Source organism: Dermacentor variabilis, chromosome 1 (genome assembly GCF_050947875.1).
Source record: "Dermacentor variabilis isolate Ectoservices chromosome 1, ASM5094787v1, whole genome shotgun sequence".
NCBI lineage: Eukaryota > Metazoa > Arthropoda > Arachnida > Ixodida > Ixodidae > Dermacentor > Dermacentor variabilis.
The window spans coordinates 249,610,705-249,629,031 of record NC_134568.1 but is presented as its reverse complement, the minus strand read 5'-3'; the positions used below and the strand labels follow the sequence as shown (position 1 = coordinate 249,629,031).

General features: G+C 42.5%; 1 protein-coding gene across 4 annotated transcripts in view; it reads right to left on the bottom strand.

Moving 5' to 3' along the window:
* The window catches only part of Sac1 (phosphatidylinositol-3-phosphatase SAC1), a 131,531-nt gene that overhangs the window by 45,738 nt on the left and 67,466 nt on the right, over positions 1-18,327 (bottom strand). For all 4 annotated transcript variants that reach the window (XM_075672938.1, XM_075672915.1, XM_075672923.1 and 1 more), the window contains 6 exons: positions 14,119-14,188; positions 13,979-14,051; positions 12,982-13,075; positions 12,777-12,878; positions 8,869-8,929; positions 5,620-5,752 (listed from right to left, as the gene is read on the bottom strand). In XM_075672938.1, coding sequence (XP_075529053.1) covers positions 5,620-5,752; positions 8,869-8,929; positions 12,777-12,878; positions 12,982-13,075; positions 13,979-14,051; positions 14,119-14,188 — 533 coding nt within the window. The remainder of the gene's footprint in view (positions 1-5,619; positions 5,753-8,868; positions 8,930-12,776; positions 12,879-12,981; positions 13,076-13,978; positions 14,052-14,118; positions 14,189-18,327) is intronic.

The following is an 18,327-nucleotide window of genomic DNA, read 5'->3' as shown; positions in this document are numbered from 1 at the left end:
GTTACCCTCCTCCCCATCCACGCTTTTCCTCCTCAACTCGTTCGCCGAGCGAGCGGGGCTACGCTCCGCCTTCACTGGTCCTGCGTCACGATGCGACGTCACATCGTCCACTTCCGGTTGTTTTGGAGCCCGCCCCCGCCCGCACGAGACCTCTCCGCTAGCCGCTTGGCTGTCGACCCAAAGCGAGAGCTATCGAAGCAGCGTGCGTTGCGAGCATTCTGTCGTAGCGCCGAACGTGTCTGGTATTCCGTTAACCACAGGCAAGCTGGTCATTTCGGCAAATCAATGGAGGCATAAACTCAAGCTGATGAAGGAACTTTGGCGTAGACGTACGTGAGCGGCCTGATCGGTCTACACGGTCCAGACACTTGTTGGCGCAGCGCTTAACCAGGCAAAGAAAGCGCTAATATTGCTCTAACCAAGTGTAAAACATTTTAAACATTTATAAAAACAACGTGTCGATGATAACACTCCTGCGAAAAATACACACCAGCAGCAAAGAAGAATACGCTTCGTTGCTGCTACTGTGTATGGTTGCGCTCTATGCCACCAGGTGGCTGCACCGTGCAGACCATTCACATTTGCCCTTCTGCTCATCTCGGCTCATTCCGTTACGGCACAGTCAAGCGGCCAGACCCTGTCCCCTTGCACTTACGTTTTCCCTAATACGGGACTCACGAAACGCTGTTGCGTTAGTAATCTTCCGGTGTAAAGTGACGGCCACAAACGCGCAAATCCTGGCGCCGATCGGATAGCGGTAGTCCGATGCGCAGCAGCCAGTTCGCTCGTACGCTGCCTAGCAGAGGGACACGATGTCGCAGCTTGACATATTGCCAGTCGCTACGTTTGCAGTCCACAAGGCAACAAAGTCGCATCATAGTGCTCGCGAAAAGACAGACCAACTGTGACCGCGGAGCTCTCGTCAAAATGGAGTTCGTTGTAACACAAGCAGACGACACTTGCTGTGTGCCAGAAGTGCTTAAGTGTACTGAAAAATTGTTCTTGTGCATTCTCTTTATGCTACTGTCTTTTCATAAAAACAAATTAACTAACATTCCAACTATTACGAAGTACATTTGTTTACCATAAAGTTGGAAAAATTATCGATCACGCGCCCTGGTAAGCCAATCGGATAGCTCGCCCCACTGACGTCATATGGGTGATTTTGGTCATATGGGTAGGGGCGGCTTAAAATTCCGCCGAACAGTGCGCTGCGATCGGCAGCGATGTGCATTTTTAAAACCTTATAATAAATTACACGCTTTACGCAGAGCACTTAGATGTGTCAATTAATGATCAGAAGGACCTACTCTAACGACTCAGTACGTTTGTAGAAAATCGTCAAAAGCGTTTCAGGGTCCCTTTAAGAAAGCAGAATGTGCAATTTACTCAAAGCCTAATGTTCACTGTCTATTCCTTGTAACCATTACACAGTAATGACAAAAATAAGTTGCATTCGCAAATGTTATGCCGTGACTGAAGGGGATGTTACGGGATTCGTAGTTTGTTCCTCCGGTGTTCTCGGTGAGCTAAACAAGGCATCTTGTTTACTTCTAGGGGAAATTAGGGGCATGGTATGGATAAGGTCTAGGCAATACTCCAAATGGATGGGTTAAATGCGCATTTTCAAGTAGAATAGGTATGCCAGTGGTCCATAGCCTTATTATTCTGTTTTACGAGCGATGTAAGACTTAGACGGCTGCGCTTGCATAATTACAATAACAACTGAGATAAAATTGTGCGAACATAAGGGGAACAATAAACCAAGTTTATGTGTGATGGTAAATGCGTGTTGATGAAGTACAGCATCTAAAAATGGTGAACAAGTGTTTGAAATTATCATCATCATCATCATCATCATCATCAGCCTGGCTACGCCCACTGCAGGGCAAAGGCCTCTCCCATATTTCTCCAACAGCCCCAGTCATGTACTAATTGTGGCCATGCCGTCCCTGCAAACTTCTTAATCTCATCAAATTATCACGCTACTGCTATTGTCCCGAGAGAGTTTGCGATACCTAATACTTTGAAAGAATAGGCAGCAATTCAAGTGGAATGTGTCGCATAGTTTTGATATTTCTGGGTTATTGTGAAGGGTTACGAATAATCATTGAACCCTCATTTTTTTGTTTTTAATTGTCAGGCGTGACATTAATTTTGGCTGGTGTCCTCACTGAACTAAAGAAGGCAGCTTCGTTAGGTTTGGTGACTGTAAGGGCAAATTAATGGGTGGTGTGGAGGTGAAGTTCAAAATAGATGGCTTTCATAATAATTTACGCATGCAAGCACTCCAGCGTGTTTGAGCATGTCTAACGAGAGCAGAAGAATTGAGCCCGCTGTTCTGGCAGCCCTATACAAGCCGCCAAGACAAAATTTTGCGAAAATTGGTGGTGCCCAATGCAAACTTCCTGTGTGAAGTGGTTGGATCATATACAGCCTTTGTGAAATTTTCTTATTCAAGTGTTAGAGCGTGTGATATGGTCACTATCAACTATGCTTCCCAGTGTCTGTAGCTGTAGTTTACAACAGGGTCATATTTTGTGGAAAGTGGAGGGGGGCCATTGTAACTGCAACGTGACAAAATTTTTAAGTTCCTGGTCCGGTTAAAAGCATAAATAATAATGAGCCGTCATTTTTTCCCCTTATTTTAATGCATCATAACAACTTCTGTCTTTGTTTCAGCGATGTCCTCCATGAACTAAACAATACATTTTGTTTATATTTGGCGAAAATAAAGGCAAACTTCAATGATAGAGAACTAATTATGATATTTTTAGTATATTATGCATGTAAGCTATTCATAGCTTTATGAATGTGTTTTGCGAACAAAGAATTTGTCCAACTGCCCTGGAATAACTGTGAATTCAACAGATATCAAATCTAGTGGAAATTGAGTGGTGGGAAGGGTTGGGGGGGGGGGCATTATAAAGCAGTAAAGCATTGCATACCCTCCTCAGCAGTTGTAGTGGTGGTTTTTAACAGCTTCGCTGGACGTTCACTGTCGCAGGGCCGGGATGGCAAGTCCATTAATTTTTTTGTGTGTGAATATTGCAAGTAATTTATGTTGATTGTATGTCATTGCATATAAGCTCGGCAGTACTATTACCTAAACTAGAGATACATTTATGTTGTAGACTTAAGCAGCAAGTACAATTCTTTGTAATTATTAAAATTCTTTGTAGGAAATGTGCCTTTTTATGTACGCTGTACTGCTGCTACTGGGTGCGATCCGAGACCACTGTGGGTGCACTCATTACCTTTTGCCCCTGTATCATCTTGAGATGTTATATAGTTGCAAGAGATAAATGCAAATCCAGCTCATTTTTTGGGCCCTCATTGTTCACCAAATGTGATTGATAAATAGGTGCCTGTTGGTTAAATCTACATATAACAGAAGCATTTCCAGAGGCTATTTCACTTATTGTAATAGTAATTGGCAATATATATATATATATATATATATATATATATATATATATATAGAGAGAGAGAGAGAGAGAGAGAGAGAGAGAGAGAGTGAAAGGTCAGACCGTCTGCGATTTGCCCTGGGCATTTGGGTACCTGGGTACCTGGGCATTTGGAAAGGTGTCTGGGCATTTCATAGTGGTTGAATCAGATACATAACCAAGAACCTAGCCTGTAGTTTGAATTTCTTTGAGCCGCCCTACCAGCTGGTAATTACATTTCATGGATGGTGGCTTTTTGTGAAGAAACTGTGCTTAAGTCAATTTTCATAAAATTAGCTCAGGGTGCAAAAGGTGGGAAGAATCTCATCTTGCCCAGAAAATAAGGGCCCTGCTTTTAAGAACTAAGCATGTGCAGCCCAAGACATTATGCAGATAATCAGATTATGAAAAGGCCACAGAATTTTCTAAAGGTGCAGCCACATGGTGAGCAATATCACTCGGAGCATGCTTCCTAAATCAGCCTACTGACAACATAGTGCGGCAAGCATGGTTTAGTGCACAGCCCCAAGGGCTTGCCGGTGGACTTGTAGAAACCACATTTAAATGTAGCCATACGGCTAAGCACAATTGTGTAGAAGGTGCTTCTCATCCAAAAACGCCCAATGAACATCCATGCAGTTCGCTAAAATGAGCAGATGACACCACCCGATTTTGTCCTGTGCAGAGGTGAAGGGATATTAGTGGCAGCCTAAGGATTGATCCCTTTGATCTAATCAGCACACTTCACCCATAGGCTTCATAGCTTGCCAAATTATGATCTGAACTATGGTGTAATAGTTTAAAGGGACACTAGAGGCAAAATTAGCCCAAGCTGCATTGATGGAATTAAGTGTTCTAGAATAATAGATACGTCACTTTCATGAACAGCTTCACAAGTGAGAAAATTATGAAAGTGCAGACAATGACTGATGCAACCACCATACTCAAAAAAGAGAACTAGCTTCCTCCAAATCCACTGTCTTGGCAATGAGCAGCAGAAACAAAATGAAAAGCTGGGATGTGGTGACAGTGTGAAAGCAAGGAAACACAAATGCAGAAACAAGCAAGCATACTCACAGAGCACCTGGTGACAGCACCAGAAAAAAGAAAAGAACAAGCAGGTTACAAGTAATACAGAGAAAGTGAGACTACCTGGTGCCATAGCATGGTACCATGCAAATGAAGCAGCACTAGCTGAATGCATGCATATACATAAAAAACATACAGATCAAGACAAAGAAAGAAGCACAATACAAACTCATGTCCTCACGGTACCAACAATGAAAACTGAAGCTGCCAACGTACTACAGATGTAGCCATGAACATCAAAAAACAAATGAGCAATGGCGCGAAAGAGCATGCATGCTGTAAGTGGTGCAAATACACACAAAAAAGTAAAATGAGCCGAGAGCAGGAAAAAGAAAAGAAACAGGGATAATGGTAGCAAGTCAAAATAATGCAAAAAGAGCCCTTGCAAATGATAACATATTTGGGCAGTGCATTTTTCAGGCAGGTAAAATAGAGAAGTCCCATCTTTAATTTCAATTTTCTCCATTGCCAGGTTGCCTCATAACCAAGAACAAATGCTGCAAGTGTGCCAGATGTCAGGCTACCTGCTTAGATCAATATCATGTTGGAATTAAGTGCCCCCTTAAAAATTGACAAGCAAGGTATTTTGCTTGTAAAACTTAATAGTACTTGCTAAGGGAAGCCACCCACCATAGAAAGGCACCAGAGCCACAAAGGAGGTAGCAGACACATTACAGACAACAAGGAATAATGATGAAAAGCTGCCTATGAAGATGCTTTATACATAGCAAAGTGAGATGGTGGATCAAATGGGCAAAGGACCACGGTGTCTTTACTACTGACCCAGGCAAAACGCATAGCTCATGTGAGTAATGTTAGTTATATCTTTTATTTAGTCCCATACATGCTAAGAAGTCTTGGACAAGAGTTTTGAACAGACAACAAGTCAAATAAAAAAATAACAACTTGGAAGGATTTGCATATCGCCTATTCTTGACAAGAAAGGTGCACTTATCTCACAATACATTGCTGCAACTGTCAGCCTCCTAAGGCCAGTGGAACTGTTAAACAAGGCTCCTACTAGCAAGAGAGTTAGGAAGAATAATAACATTCTGACAGGTGCATGCAAGCAGGCTAGTCTGACCTTCTGCTAGGCGTAAGGTCACGCAGCTTTGGAAAGTCCACAAACTCAGTTCCATAGTACACTATGGCCATAAGAGTCAGGATAGTCATCGCCATCCAGAACAAAAAGTACAGGAAGTACTCCTTTGTGTAAACTGCAAAATAAACAGAAGAAGAAAATAGGTCAGCACGTATTTACGACAAAATCTCAGATACAATTGCAATTATCATAATGCTTCAATAATACATTTCCAAAGGCTGAGTAAAGGAAGCCAACAATTAACAACAGCAGAATAACTAAAAAGGAAGAAAAGTCTTTTTTTATGTACATAAAGTGCAAAGTGCTATTAGTAACAATGAAATGACACCACAGAAAAACTGTCTAATGGCATTGCACACAAGGAAGGATGGTGATCATCAGTTATTCCTTAACATATTTTGGCAGTCAAGTGCACATATAGTCAGTGGCAAATGGAAGGTGAACGCTCAAACTCCAAAGTAAAAGCAAGAATGGAAGAATTTTGCTGGTTTCAAATAAAAGTGCTGCCAATTCTCAACGAGGGCACATATATTGCACAGTGAAGTTTAAAAATCAACCACACCAATATGTCACATACATCACGCATGGTCTTCTGATTTGAATTGCCCGTTTGGCTGGTTTTCGTATGCCTGTGACTGTACAAGTGCAACAGCATCAAAAGAAGTAAGTGTCACTGCTACTGACAAGAGTAGTTGATGTAAAGCCTCCACTTTGAAGAGTGATGCCAACTAAAAACCAGAAAACCTGCAATTCAAATGCTTCCAAAGCCACTAAAACACACCAAATTCAGGCAGCAGCAACATTGATGACACATACAAATTTTACTGCTTTTACAAAGAAGCAGTTAAAGAAACACTGGATTTAAGAAAGCTCTTCCTCTAAGCCAAATGATAGAATATAAAAACAATAACTGTTAACATATTCTTTGTACAACTCAGAAGCACAGAAACAATCTTCATGCTTGGCAATAGAGGCACTTTGCAATAGTGGTACAGAAGCCATAAACGTGGCCAAGTCTTACTTACATTTTGAAGTGATAGCTTTGACCAAGCATGCAAAGTCACTTAAGCCTTCTACAAGCCCCCCATAACTCCTCCATGAATACACTCAATAAAGTTTGTCATACAGACTCTTACTGTTATTGTGCCTTTTGAACTTCTAACTCTAGGAACCAACTGACCTTCTTGATCCATATCCCCCTTAAGAGTACTATCCTTTAAACATACTGAGACTACAGCTATTCTGATGAATGTAGTACTGCTTCTACAAGCCTACATCATTTCTCATGTACGTACAATAATGGAAGCAGCAATTGATATTTCGGAGAAGTTTATGGAGCAGGAAAATTTGCAGTTCAGAGCAGAAAAAATGTTGTTTAATAAAATTCTGGGGTTTTACGTGCCAAAAACATGATTTGATTACGAGGCACATCGTGTTAATTTTGACCACCTGGGGTTCTTTACCATGCACCCAATGCATAGTACATGGGCTTGGAGCAGTAACTTACTGCTTTGATGCAAAGGGAAAGCTCCCCATGCAGTTAAAATAAAAAGTTACTGTATGAGTAAGTAATGTCTGAAAAATTGCGTTCTACTAAGATACTAAGATGCAACTTCTTTTATTCAACTTGCTGTCCTATTTTCTTATTACTAAATCAAGATAATTGCAGATTAAACCCAAATTGACAGTTAATTATGCATTTCAATAAAAAGTTCAATGAAATATAGTACTGTTAGTTCCACTTTAGACTGTTACAGGAGTGGGCTTAACAAAAAAAAAATGCAAATTACAATCAATAATAAAAATACACAATTCATTCCTCCCAAGCTGTCACTGGCTTCGTTATCCGTTTCATCTGCTATACATTTCATCCGCTTAACTGATGCCCACAAGTTGATATGTACTGCTACCTAATTCAAGGACAATATTTTTGTTGTCCTCGCAGGCGTAGATCATAGACGGAACAGCGTATGTGTTGTGTAGCTAGTGCCTCCATGTCTATTTTCTTGTCCCATTTTCACTTTTTTTTCCCATGTCTGGGCTGCCTAGTCATAATAAAATGCACAATACACAAAGGTGTGTTGACCAGCTGTGCCCTCACAGTTGTGCGTTATCGTAACTATATAAAATAATTATTCCTGAACTACACACAGCACATGTAAAACACTAATAAAATGCATGTAGATACCACTAACGGATCACAAAGCAACTGCAAATATCCAGCACTTAGGGTAGCAAGAAATCATGTGCCATGGAAGTGCACACAGTGACAAATAGCCATCAATAATGCACACACATACAAAAAAAAAAAGTGCATTCTAACCAATTAGCCAATGTATTGGTCCTATTGCAATATATGTCCGTCGCTGATCGATTTTTTGCATCCGCTCTGATTATTCAGACTTTTCCACAGCCCTGTCATGTTCTCCATAGACACTGGCAGATTCAGAAAGGAAGGGGTGTTCCGGGTCCCGCCTGAGATATGCTCATATACTTCAGAGCCAACAAAGCTGTATGCGTTTTTTCTTTTATTTTTTATGCTCGAATATTCAGAACACCTGTGTGTCGGCACGGGCGTGGCACAATACATGCGATAAACGACAATTAGGTGCAGCATTTAACAGCACTTCCTTCAGGACGCAGTCTTGTGCAGTGCTTCTATCACTGCATGTAACTTCGATGTAATTAATGGTACCAAAAAACAATTGCTTTAAATCTGTGCCATATGCATGGCAACACAGAAGGAATTACACTTTATTGCAACAAAATCAGCATTTCTGAGTAAAGTGCTCTGCTCAGCATACTGCCAAAGCAAAACTGAAACAAAAACATTTCATATATAAAATGACTACCCATATTTACAAACTTATTTATTAATATTATGTGTAGTACTTACAACAAGTTGAAATATGACATTAGATTTCAAACTAACATTTGAAAACCACAACAAAGGTTTGTGCATTAGGTGTTTTGGAATACGAAAACCTAATGGCTAATAGGGTAAAGAAATTTACTCACACATGCAGTACCTTTTAAAAGGCCTGCAGAAGCTACCAGTCACTAAAAACTACAACAAAAGAAAGTCATGGTAGGGGAACTAAGGGCACTATTTCACAATTTTTGGTTCAACATTTCCAGACAACTACATCATAAAGACAGCAATTACAAAAATTTGCCTGGCGATTTTTACCCAAAAGTCGTTCAGCTATTCAGCTTGCTCTGGTTGCTTACCTCCCAAGAAGCAGAGACAATAAAGGCAACAACCAAGTGCAACCATCAGTAAGCATGGAAGCTGTAAAAAAGAAGAAAAAAAGAGGATATCGAGTCAATAAGCTTTTCACATAGTATTTAGTATATTTAGTTAAGATGGATGGGTACTACCCGTCTTAACTATGAGGAGCATAGTTATAACTGCCACAGCTGCATGTTCATGAATCAAATTATGGTTGGTGCTTCCCCCTGACTTCAACTTTGTACAGTGAAAGGAACTCAGCAACAAATGCTGATGGCTCCAAATAAGGTCAGAAACACCCAAAAATGTACAGCAGAGACTAATGACACTGGAACCTCAGCTATTGTGCCAAACTTGCTTTCCAAGGAATACCACAATGATAATAATACCTTTGTAAAGAGAATTGCTACATCTTACAGCATCAAAGAAGTATACAGTTGGAGCACCTTGCAGATATGTCACTCAATCTGGCCTGCACCTAACAAAGGGTCTTCAGAGTCCATTAAGAGTGAGCAACATGTCTGCAAATCATTTGCAATGATCCATCTGAGAAGCTGCATTCTTTCCTTTGAACCACATGGGATTAGGAAAAAAAAATTAATGCTGATGTTGAGTTAGACTTATTGATTGGGCTATCTTCAGGTGAATGTGATGCGAGCACCTGCATTTACAGCATACAAGCGTCCCTTTCTCATTGAACAAAGGCTGTGTGATATACAGGGCATCCCAACTGTCATGCACCAAGATTTAAAAATATGCAAATGCACGTAGCTGGACAGAACCAAGGTAATGTCGTTTGCTGTCGCTTGGAGACAGATTATTTTTTGCATTATGCCTAGCTGCATAATCAGTCTTAATTAATCAACTTCTCAAATATTACAATTAGATTACATTAGGCACACAAAGTGTCTCAAGCGACCAGTCGCGTGGCAATTTTGCATGTATTCGTGGGCAACGTTTACGCTCGAAAAAACACTATTATGTAGCACGTACTGAGCAACAAAAAACTGTATTTGGAATATTTCATGTTGCTCTACAATTTTTTCATTGAGGCTTTTCATCTAATTATAATATTTGAGAAGTTGATTAATTAATTAAGACTAATTATGTAAACAGGCAAAATGCAAAAAATAATCTGAGTATCTCCAAGCGACGGCAAACAACATTACTTTGGTTCTGTCAAGCTACGTGGCATTTGCTTATTTTAAAATCTTGGTGCATGATAGTTGGGACACCCTGTATAAAGCAGCTAAGAATGCATGTTCCCTTTCATGGCCCTCAGATAATGCATTTACAGTAAAAGCTCGTTAATTCACTACTCGTTAATTCGAAATTTCGGATAATTCGAAGTAGTCGCCGCGGTCCGTCAACAATGTATTGAAGGCAATATGAAACACATCCCGCTTATTCACACTGAAATCCGCACCGCCACCGATAATTCGAACTCCGCATCATCGTCGATGCGGAGAGTGCTAGTGCGCGGGAGCACGCTGGCGTCCCCGCGCGGGTCGCGCAGCTTTGCTTTTTCGATCAGCGGCAAGGACGATAACACCGTCGCCGCGCGCCCTGTTCTTTGTGTACGAGCTTGCGAGGGTGAGCCGGCGAACGCGGCTCAATCTCGCGTGCGCGAGAGGCTAAGGTGGGGCGGAGCGCGCCCTCTCTTGTCGCGCGCGAGGCAGAGGGGTGAGGCGAGGGAGGTACGGGAGGACGATCTTCGGCGGCTGCTTACGGCGCGGCCATGCGGGCGCCGCATCTCGAAAGCGATCTGCGACGTGGCCAAAGTGCGCGCTCGCGTGGGACTCATCTTCAAAGCGATCTGCGATGTTTGCAGAGTGCGCGTAGTGCCGGTAGCTTCACATGCGATGTGCTTTCTACGTTTCGTTCGCGTTGAAGCGAGAGCTGTACGAACGTCAATTCGCTCGCTGCTACTGCTGCGTGTCCTTACTCCAGCGTTTTTCAGCGAGTTTCCGCGGTCATCGAGCGAGATGCGTTCACGCTTACCTGTGCGCGCGTGACACAGTGCTTGTTACTTATTTAGTAAGCGAATGCTTACAAGTTTATACGACCGATAAAACTACTATTCTTACTTCGTATAGCTATCTACTAATTTCTTATCGCAATCGATGCTTCGCTTCTCGCGCGAGTCTGCGACATTTTTTTTTTTTTTCTCCTCCCTAGTCAGCGCGACGAACGCGCGGATGGAGCAAGAGCCATCTCGACGTCGGGCGCGTCGGACCGCGCTGGCAGCGTTCGGTTACGTTGGCTGCACCAGTGCTTCGAAGTATAGACGTTGTTCACGCCAACGTGACGTAGCGTGTGCGCGCGTGCTCACGCCACATCAGACTATATACGCGCCTTAACCGAGCGATTTTTTTCTCTGACTTTCATTAGTTCAAATTTTGTATAATTAGGATTTTCATAGCATCCCCGCGGAATTCGAATTAATGAGCTTTTACTGTATTGTGCATGTGTGATTGCCTTTATTAAAGAAAGAAGAGGAAAGAGAGATAAGGGGGGGGGGAGGAGAAATAGTAGACTCAAGCTTGTCCTCACTTTACACCTGAGCAAGCTCAGGTGGTCCATGCCTGCAGGGAGTTGAGAACCACTATGCTAGAACCATAAGAGCCATAACAGCCAACAGCAGTCAGAGTGATCCCTCAATTCCAACGCGTCTCAAATGATAGTTGCAAGAAAATAAATAGGTGGTTAACTATTTAGCTTCTTTCCCACACAAAGAAAAGTATATCTTATGGTCTTTACCACTAGACTGAGGTTGCAAATGCAAGCTGAAAAACACATTGCTGGCTGGCATTTTTTACCACTGAGCACTAAAATCAAGCAGTCTTCCAGTCACCATCGCCACTAATAGAACAGTCTTACAGTCACCATCACCACTAATAGAACAGTTTGTTCAAGAAAGATTTTCTGTAGAAAGGCACAAACTGAGAACTGTTTTCTCATTCTGCTTTTTTGATTGTCAAGGCAACACGCTTCATTATACTTAATGTAGTTCCAACATCATGAAAAAGGTTACCAGCAATACTTTTGAACATTCAGGTATGGTGAACAAAAGCAGGAAAGTTATGAGGAAATGTGTGTTAAATAATGTACACAAAAAGGAATTAGGGTGTTGAAAATGTTTTCTGCTTAAGAAAAAGAAAAATTCTGCATGATCTAGGAGGAAAGAAATATCAAAGGGACACAGCAGAGAAATGCTAAATAGCTTTAGGTTGGTAGATTACAATGTGGTCCCAACACCATGAAAAAGGCTACCAGCAATACTTTTGAACGTTCAGGTATGGTGAACAAAAGCAGAAAAGTTATGAGGAAATGTGTGTTAAATAATGTACACAAAAAGTAATTGGGGTGTTGAAAATGTTTTCTGCTTGCGAAAAAGAAAAATTCTTCACGATATAGAGGGAAAGAAATATGAAGGGGACGCAACAGAGAAATGCTAAACCGCTTTAGGTTCGTAGATTACTGTTTTAAGAACTCTATTTGCACTTGTTTGGTAAAAATAAATTCTTTGTTAGTGGGAAAAGTGAATTACTAAACTTCCCTTCTTAAGTTTTGCATTGAAATCATAGCGCCGAATACTGAAATCTTTTTTCACCTTTTCTCTTTAACCAAGCCTCTGCTGACTTACCTACTTGGTATTCTAGAAGTGTAATCTACCAATCTAATTTAATGCAATAACGCTCTTCAGCGCTTATATTTTGTAATGTTCCATTCATTTCCTGTTCTACTCATTATCACGCAGCCCGCTGAGTGGCCTATACCAGTGATAACGGTAGCACGGCAACATGTGAGAGGAATGGTAAGTTAAATGGGACACTTGAAAAAAAATTGAGCCAGCCAAGGGGCTACTTGATGTCAACCTAATGTCCAAGCATTGCTTTCAACTTACCAGCCAGTACTTGTTTTCCCTGCGAACTGTAAGTGGACATGAAACAGCTGCACCTTCACCTTCTTGGACCCTGTAGTTTCCTAGGAAAAGATCAATGGCATCCTGCAACGCAAAAGATTTTGCATTTAGCAAGGTGTACACTGCAGGAAGGGCATGCTCCTTGCAAAAGAAAGGCAGCTAACGAGTCAACAAAAATTTAACTTGCCTGCCTGAAGCCATCATTGAAATTGTTCTTGATGTAGCGGACAGCAGAGTTGTAGCCATCTCTCATTGCTCCAAGGAAGGTACGTTTTCCAGTCCTTGAAAGAGACGTGGTGGATGCCAGAAATTGTAATACACATAATATACATGCTATGTGATAGAATTTCCGCCCTAAGAATGCTTGCACAATGAAATATGAATATAGAAAGCTTTATGGCCATAAAAAAAAAAGAATATGTATCTTTAGTTTCTTAGACAACAAATTTGGCTAATAATAATATATCATTATGAGCACTCTGGATGGCACTATATATATATATATATAGTGTTGGCTTTTGGGTGAAATCTGTCTTAAATAATCAAGAATATGACTGACAAGCTGATATTTGAGTAAAATTTTGAAAGACACATTTGTCGCAGGTATAAAAAATTTGTGTAATAATACACGCAGCTAAATTGTAAGCAAGCTTCAGCAGTCAGAATTTATAATACCTTATTAAATAAAGGCAAAAAGTAACACTAATATGTTTAATGTGCCATGTGTGGTAATTTTTAAAAAGAACTCTTGTGAAATGAAATAAAATATAGCATACTTTACAAATTCTTGATAGCCTAGTAATGCAATTCGTAGCTTCTACTAATTCGACATTGGTTAATTCGGCCTGTCATGTAATTTGATAGCATTCAGATATCCCAAAATATGCCCACATGTTAAACACGGCTTCCAATTTGAAGATTGCATAAGTCAGCACAATTTTTAATACTAATCATAGTCAACTACATAGAGAAATAGTTTAATCATGAACCAAAAATCTATTCTGTATGCATGGCATGTAGCCTGTAAGACCAATTGTTTATTTCAGACAGGGATAGAAGGGGTGCTCATGAAATTTTTGTTTCTTTTTTAATCTTACTATGCACATTTACTATCTTCACTATGCACCAAAGATTGCACATTAACCTATGCCAACACCCTGCTAATGTGACGTCGTATGGCTTGCCTTGTAAAGTCGGTCTTGAGGGCTCCAGTGCCTGCATACTGGATGCTGCAGAAGTCCCCATTGTCTGCCCAGACTGCAATATTAGCCAGTAATTAGACGAGCAACAAGTTGCAAAACTTAGCAAAGCTATCTTTTTTTACCATTCTTGTACAGGGCCTCAAAACTAGTATGCTGCTTTATGGTCTCTCCAGGCACCAGGACACCCATTCGCTAGAGGGAAAGAAGGCATGTTAAAAACCTGGAGGCAGAATAACAATATTGCTTGCTCAAAAATAAATGCGATAAGTCGCAACATTCTCACATAAGGCATCAAAATTTCATTAGGGTGTAAAAATACCGTGGTAGTACTGTTGCTCGGATAAGCACCCATCCCTACTTATAAGTAGCTTTCAATATCAATTTCTTGACATAACTGGCCAAACTCTGCAGTAAATTTTTAAGGTTCTGAAATAACACAGCAAGAATGAGCAGCACTGACACATCACGCTCCAAAGTGCAAAACCCCATCACACTATCAATGATGCTTGCCACTATGCAAATTGAGGAACATGCATCAGGTAAACCGTGTCAACTTCAGGTTTTGCCCCCTTACTATGTGGATGAAGAAAGTATGCACAATGTTTTTTTTTTTTGCCAGTGGTTTTTGCTGTGCAAACTAAAGTAGGGGAGAGGAAGGCTAAGAAGTTAAGGGCAACTTTCAGAAGTACTCTCCTTTAATAATGTTGAATAGAACCTTCAATGGCAAGAAAGTCTCTTTCTTTTTCCTTACACACACACACACACACACACACACACACACACACACACACACACACACACACACACACACACACACACACACACACACACACACACACACACACACACACACACACACACACACACACACACACACACACACACACACACACACACACACACACACACACACACACACACACACACACACACACACACACACACACACACAAGGCCACAAAGTTATGTGGTGACCTCCCTGATCTTATGGCAAAGAGTCACACATATGACGGAAATGGCAGTGCCTGTGTCGACAAGTGAAAATGCAGTGACTCCTTCAACTTGTATTTCTGTTTTGTGGCGATAGCCGATGTCTTGGCCATTTCGACAATCATGCAGCTCTTGCCTCCGAAGCTGCAGCACTTAGTTTCCCTCATTGGAAGGCAGGCGACAACGCATAGGCGATATCAAACGGCGACGCGGTGATAGTGAACAACAGCATCTGAAGTTCTGGAGACCAGTCCAGAAGTTCGGTGATGGGTTCGAATCAGCATCCTGGTGGGCTGCAGGTACGTGTGGCTCAACGACGACATCTGGACGTGGCAGGCGGCGGTGACAAAAGCGTGCCACATGTCTCGCGAGACAGCAGGAGAAACATATCGGCCGATTGTCCCGCGTGTGCCACGGATCTTGTGGCTCAAAGTACTGAGGGGGCATTTGAGGCAGAGGGAGAAGTGCTGGGCAGCGGTGCGGCAATCGGAGCGTGCTGGTAGGTCGGCAGAAAAGCCTCTGCAACCTGCTCATGGATGGCTTGCTGCACGGCCGAGGACAAAGGTTGGACAGGCTCCTGGGTGAGAGGGAGCATCGAGAGATGGTGGGCCACCTCCTCACGAACGAAGGCTTTGATTTGAGGCAGCAGAGGCTCGTGATCAGTCTGTCCGGCAGCAGTCACCAAACTGGAAAGGGAGGCCACATGAGAAACAGTTTGGCAGGCGAGCGCTCGTTGCCGGCGCAATTCGTTGAAGCTTTGGCAGTAGGCAACTACGGCTACAACAGTAGTAGGATTCTTAGCCAGGAGCATTTGAAAAGCGTCGCCTTCAATGCCCTTCAGGATTTGTTTACTCTTCTCTTCCTCAGTCATCATTCGGCTTACTCGGTTGGAGAGATCGATGACGTCTGCAACATAACTAGTGAAATTCTTGCCCGGCTGTTGCGCTGGTTGGTGGAGGCGTTGTTTAGCGCGAAGCTTTTGCACGGCCACAAGGCCAAATACCTGCACAAAAGTAGTCTTAAAGTCATTCCATATCGCAATAGTGGCCTCATGGTTTCGGAACCAGAGGTTGGCGACATCCGCAAGAACAAAAATAATGTTGGTGAGCTTTGTTTGATTGTCCCCCTTGTTGTGGTTGTTCACCCATTCATACGACGAAGCCAGTCGTCAACATCAGTATCAGTGGTGCCACTGAACAGAGCTGGGTCTTGTTGACGAACAGCACCACAGGTGACTGGTCCAGTTGAAGTGGGTCGCTCACCTGCTTCGTCTGGCATAGTCTTGGCAGTAGGGGTGGGCAAAGTGCGGCTCCAGAGTTCGAGGGCGAGGCGTTAGGGTGCCTCGCACCTCCACCAAATGCTACAAGATTTATTAATGGTTAGTGGGTCTAGCGCAGAGAACAGTCGAGCAGACTTGGCCAAACAACAGCGGGAGCCAAAGCAGTGGCACAGACTCTTTTGTCTTTATCTTCCTTACTTCAGGAGCCACGTGGCCGCATTAACGTTTGTGCTATCTTCATCATTACAATATACAGGTTGTGCCACATAACTTGAGTCAAAGTTGGCACTGGCCTAGAGTTACTCAGGCTATTTTTTATTTTCCCCTTAACTAACAGATCATTTATGTTTAATTAATCAACTTTTTAAGTATTGGCTGCAGACCCTGTAATGAGTTGTAGAGCACCTTGAGAAACCTGCCAATAAATTGTTTCCAACACGATATATCTCACGTGGTCCTTTTTTCCGTGCTCCAAAGAAAGCCAGCAAATATGAAAAAATACCACGTGACGGGGCGCTTACGCATTGTTATTGTGCTGCTCTCAGGCGTGCGATGGATGAACAAGGTTGGCTGTAGCGAGACTGGCCCGCGACAGGGCGTTATGTCTGGTGTAGGTATCTGGGCTTCGCTAATTTCTCCTAGAGAAATTAGCGAAGCATTCCGCATGAAAAAGTTGGGCGCGCATACATGTGTGAGTGAACCTTCGGTTCATATCAACGATAAAGAACTTCAATTTCTAAATTTATCATGTTAATCCAAGTGTTGTTGCCTTTGTTGGGAAGGGGATGAATTGGCTCTTGTGTACAGGTATATCTTTTGACTACAAATCTTGTTATTGTTCATGGGTGTATATGTATGCGTGGCGGAGATTTGTGGAATGTATTCACAATAAACTTCAGTTGTAAGTCCAGCGTTGTCCTGTCCGTTTCTACTTCTTGTGCTCGCGTCCGTACTTGCTGGAAACCGTTATATGTTCACCATGCACCAACTGGCCCAGCAAACTACTCTACTAATGAACTATTGAAGCTAGTGCATTGTGGTGTCTATGTCTCCCATTTGTCCCTGTCTGCTTACTCAAAAATTTTATCCGATCCTGACAACAGTAGTCTAAAAATGTGGGCTGTCAACGTGGGTGTGTGCCGCTCTTCAATCAACCTCTTTGACATGAACTTGGATATGTGACACTAGGTATGTGTCCCGGGGCTGTGGGCATGGGCTAATGGGTACGTGACGCTCTTCAATGAACCTCTTTGATGGCAACTTTGGTCACTGTGTATGTGCCACTAGGTGTACGTGGACGTCCCAGCACTGCCACCAGAAACTGCAGCGTGTCCAGAGGGAAGTGCAAGAGAAGAACCCGGCTGCAGTACACGCCTCATAGATGATGTGCTTCGGCTATTGTATACAGACAAACACAGATATATCGAGCCCACATATATCGAATCATTGTCTGTATCGAACTCGTAAATTATCCCCTTGAAAATTCTGTGTTAAAGTATAGAAATTCGTACGTTTATATCGAATGATATTTTTACCCGCCGTTGGTTATATAGAACGCCGCGCGAGCTCGGCACTTGCTGCACCCACGAGCTCCGCACCTCCCCCGAAAGGCTCGGAAAATGTGAGAGTGAGAGGGAGGGAGGCTCGGACTGTACTCCCGCTGCACATGCTCTCCGACTTGTGGAACAGCTTTTTTTTCCTCTCTCTCTCTCTCTCCCTCTCCCTATGTCTCTCATCCTTTCCCCGCGTAACCATAGTGATCGGCTCGGAAAAGGTAGCCAGGAACGAAGGCGCTGGCGGCCTTCGCCTTTTGCCTTTTTTTCTTCTTGTTGCCTTTTCACGAGTTTTGCTCAGCCAACCACAGCTCGCGCCTTTCGTACGTCGCTGTTGCCCTCGGAGGTGGCCATCGCGAGCACTTTGTTGGCGGAGCAAGGTTTGGGTACGGGCTAGTTGGTATTCCATGGTATCAATCGTGACTTACAGTGCATACATAGACGAGGGACAAAAAAGGATGACGAAGACAAGCGCTGACTTCCAACTGATTTTTATTTTCAGAAACAAA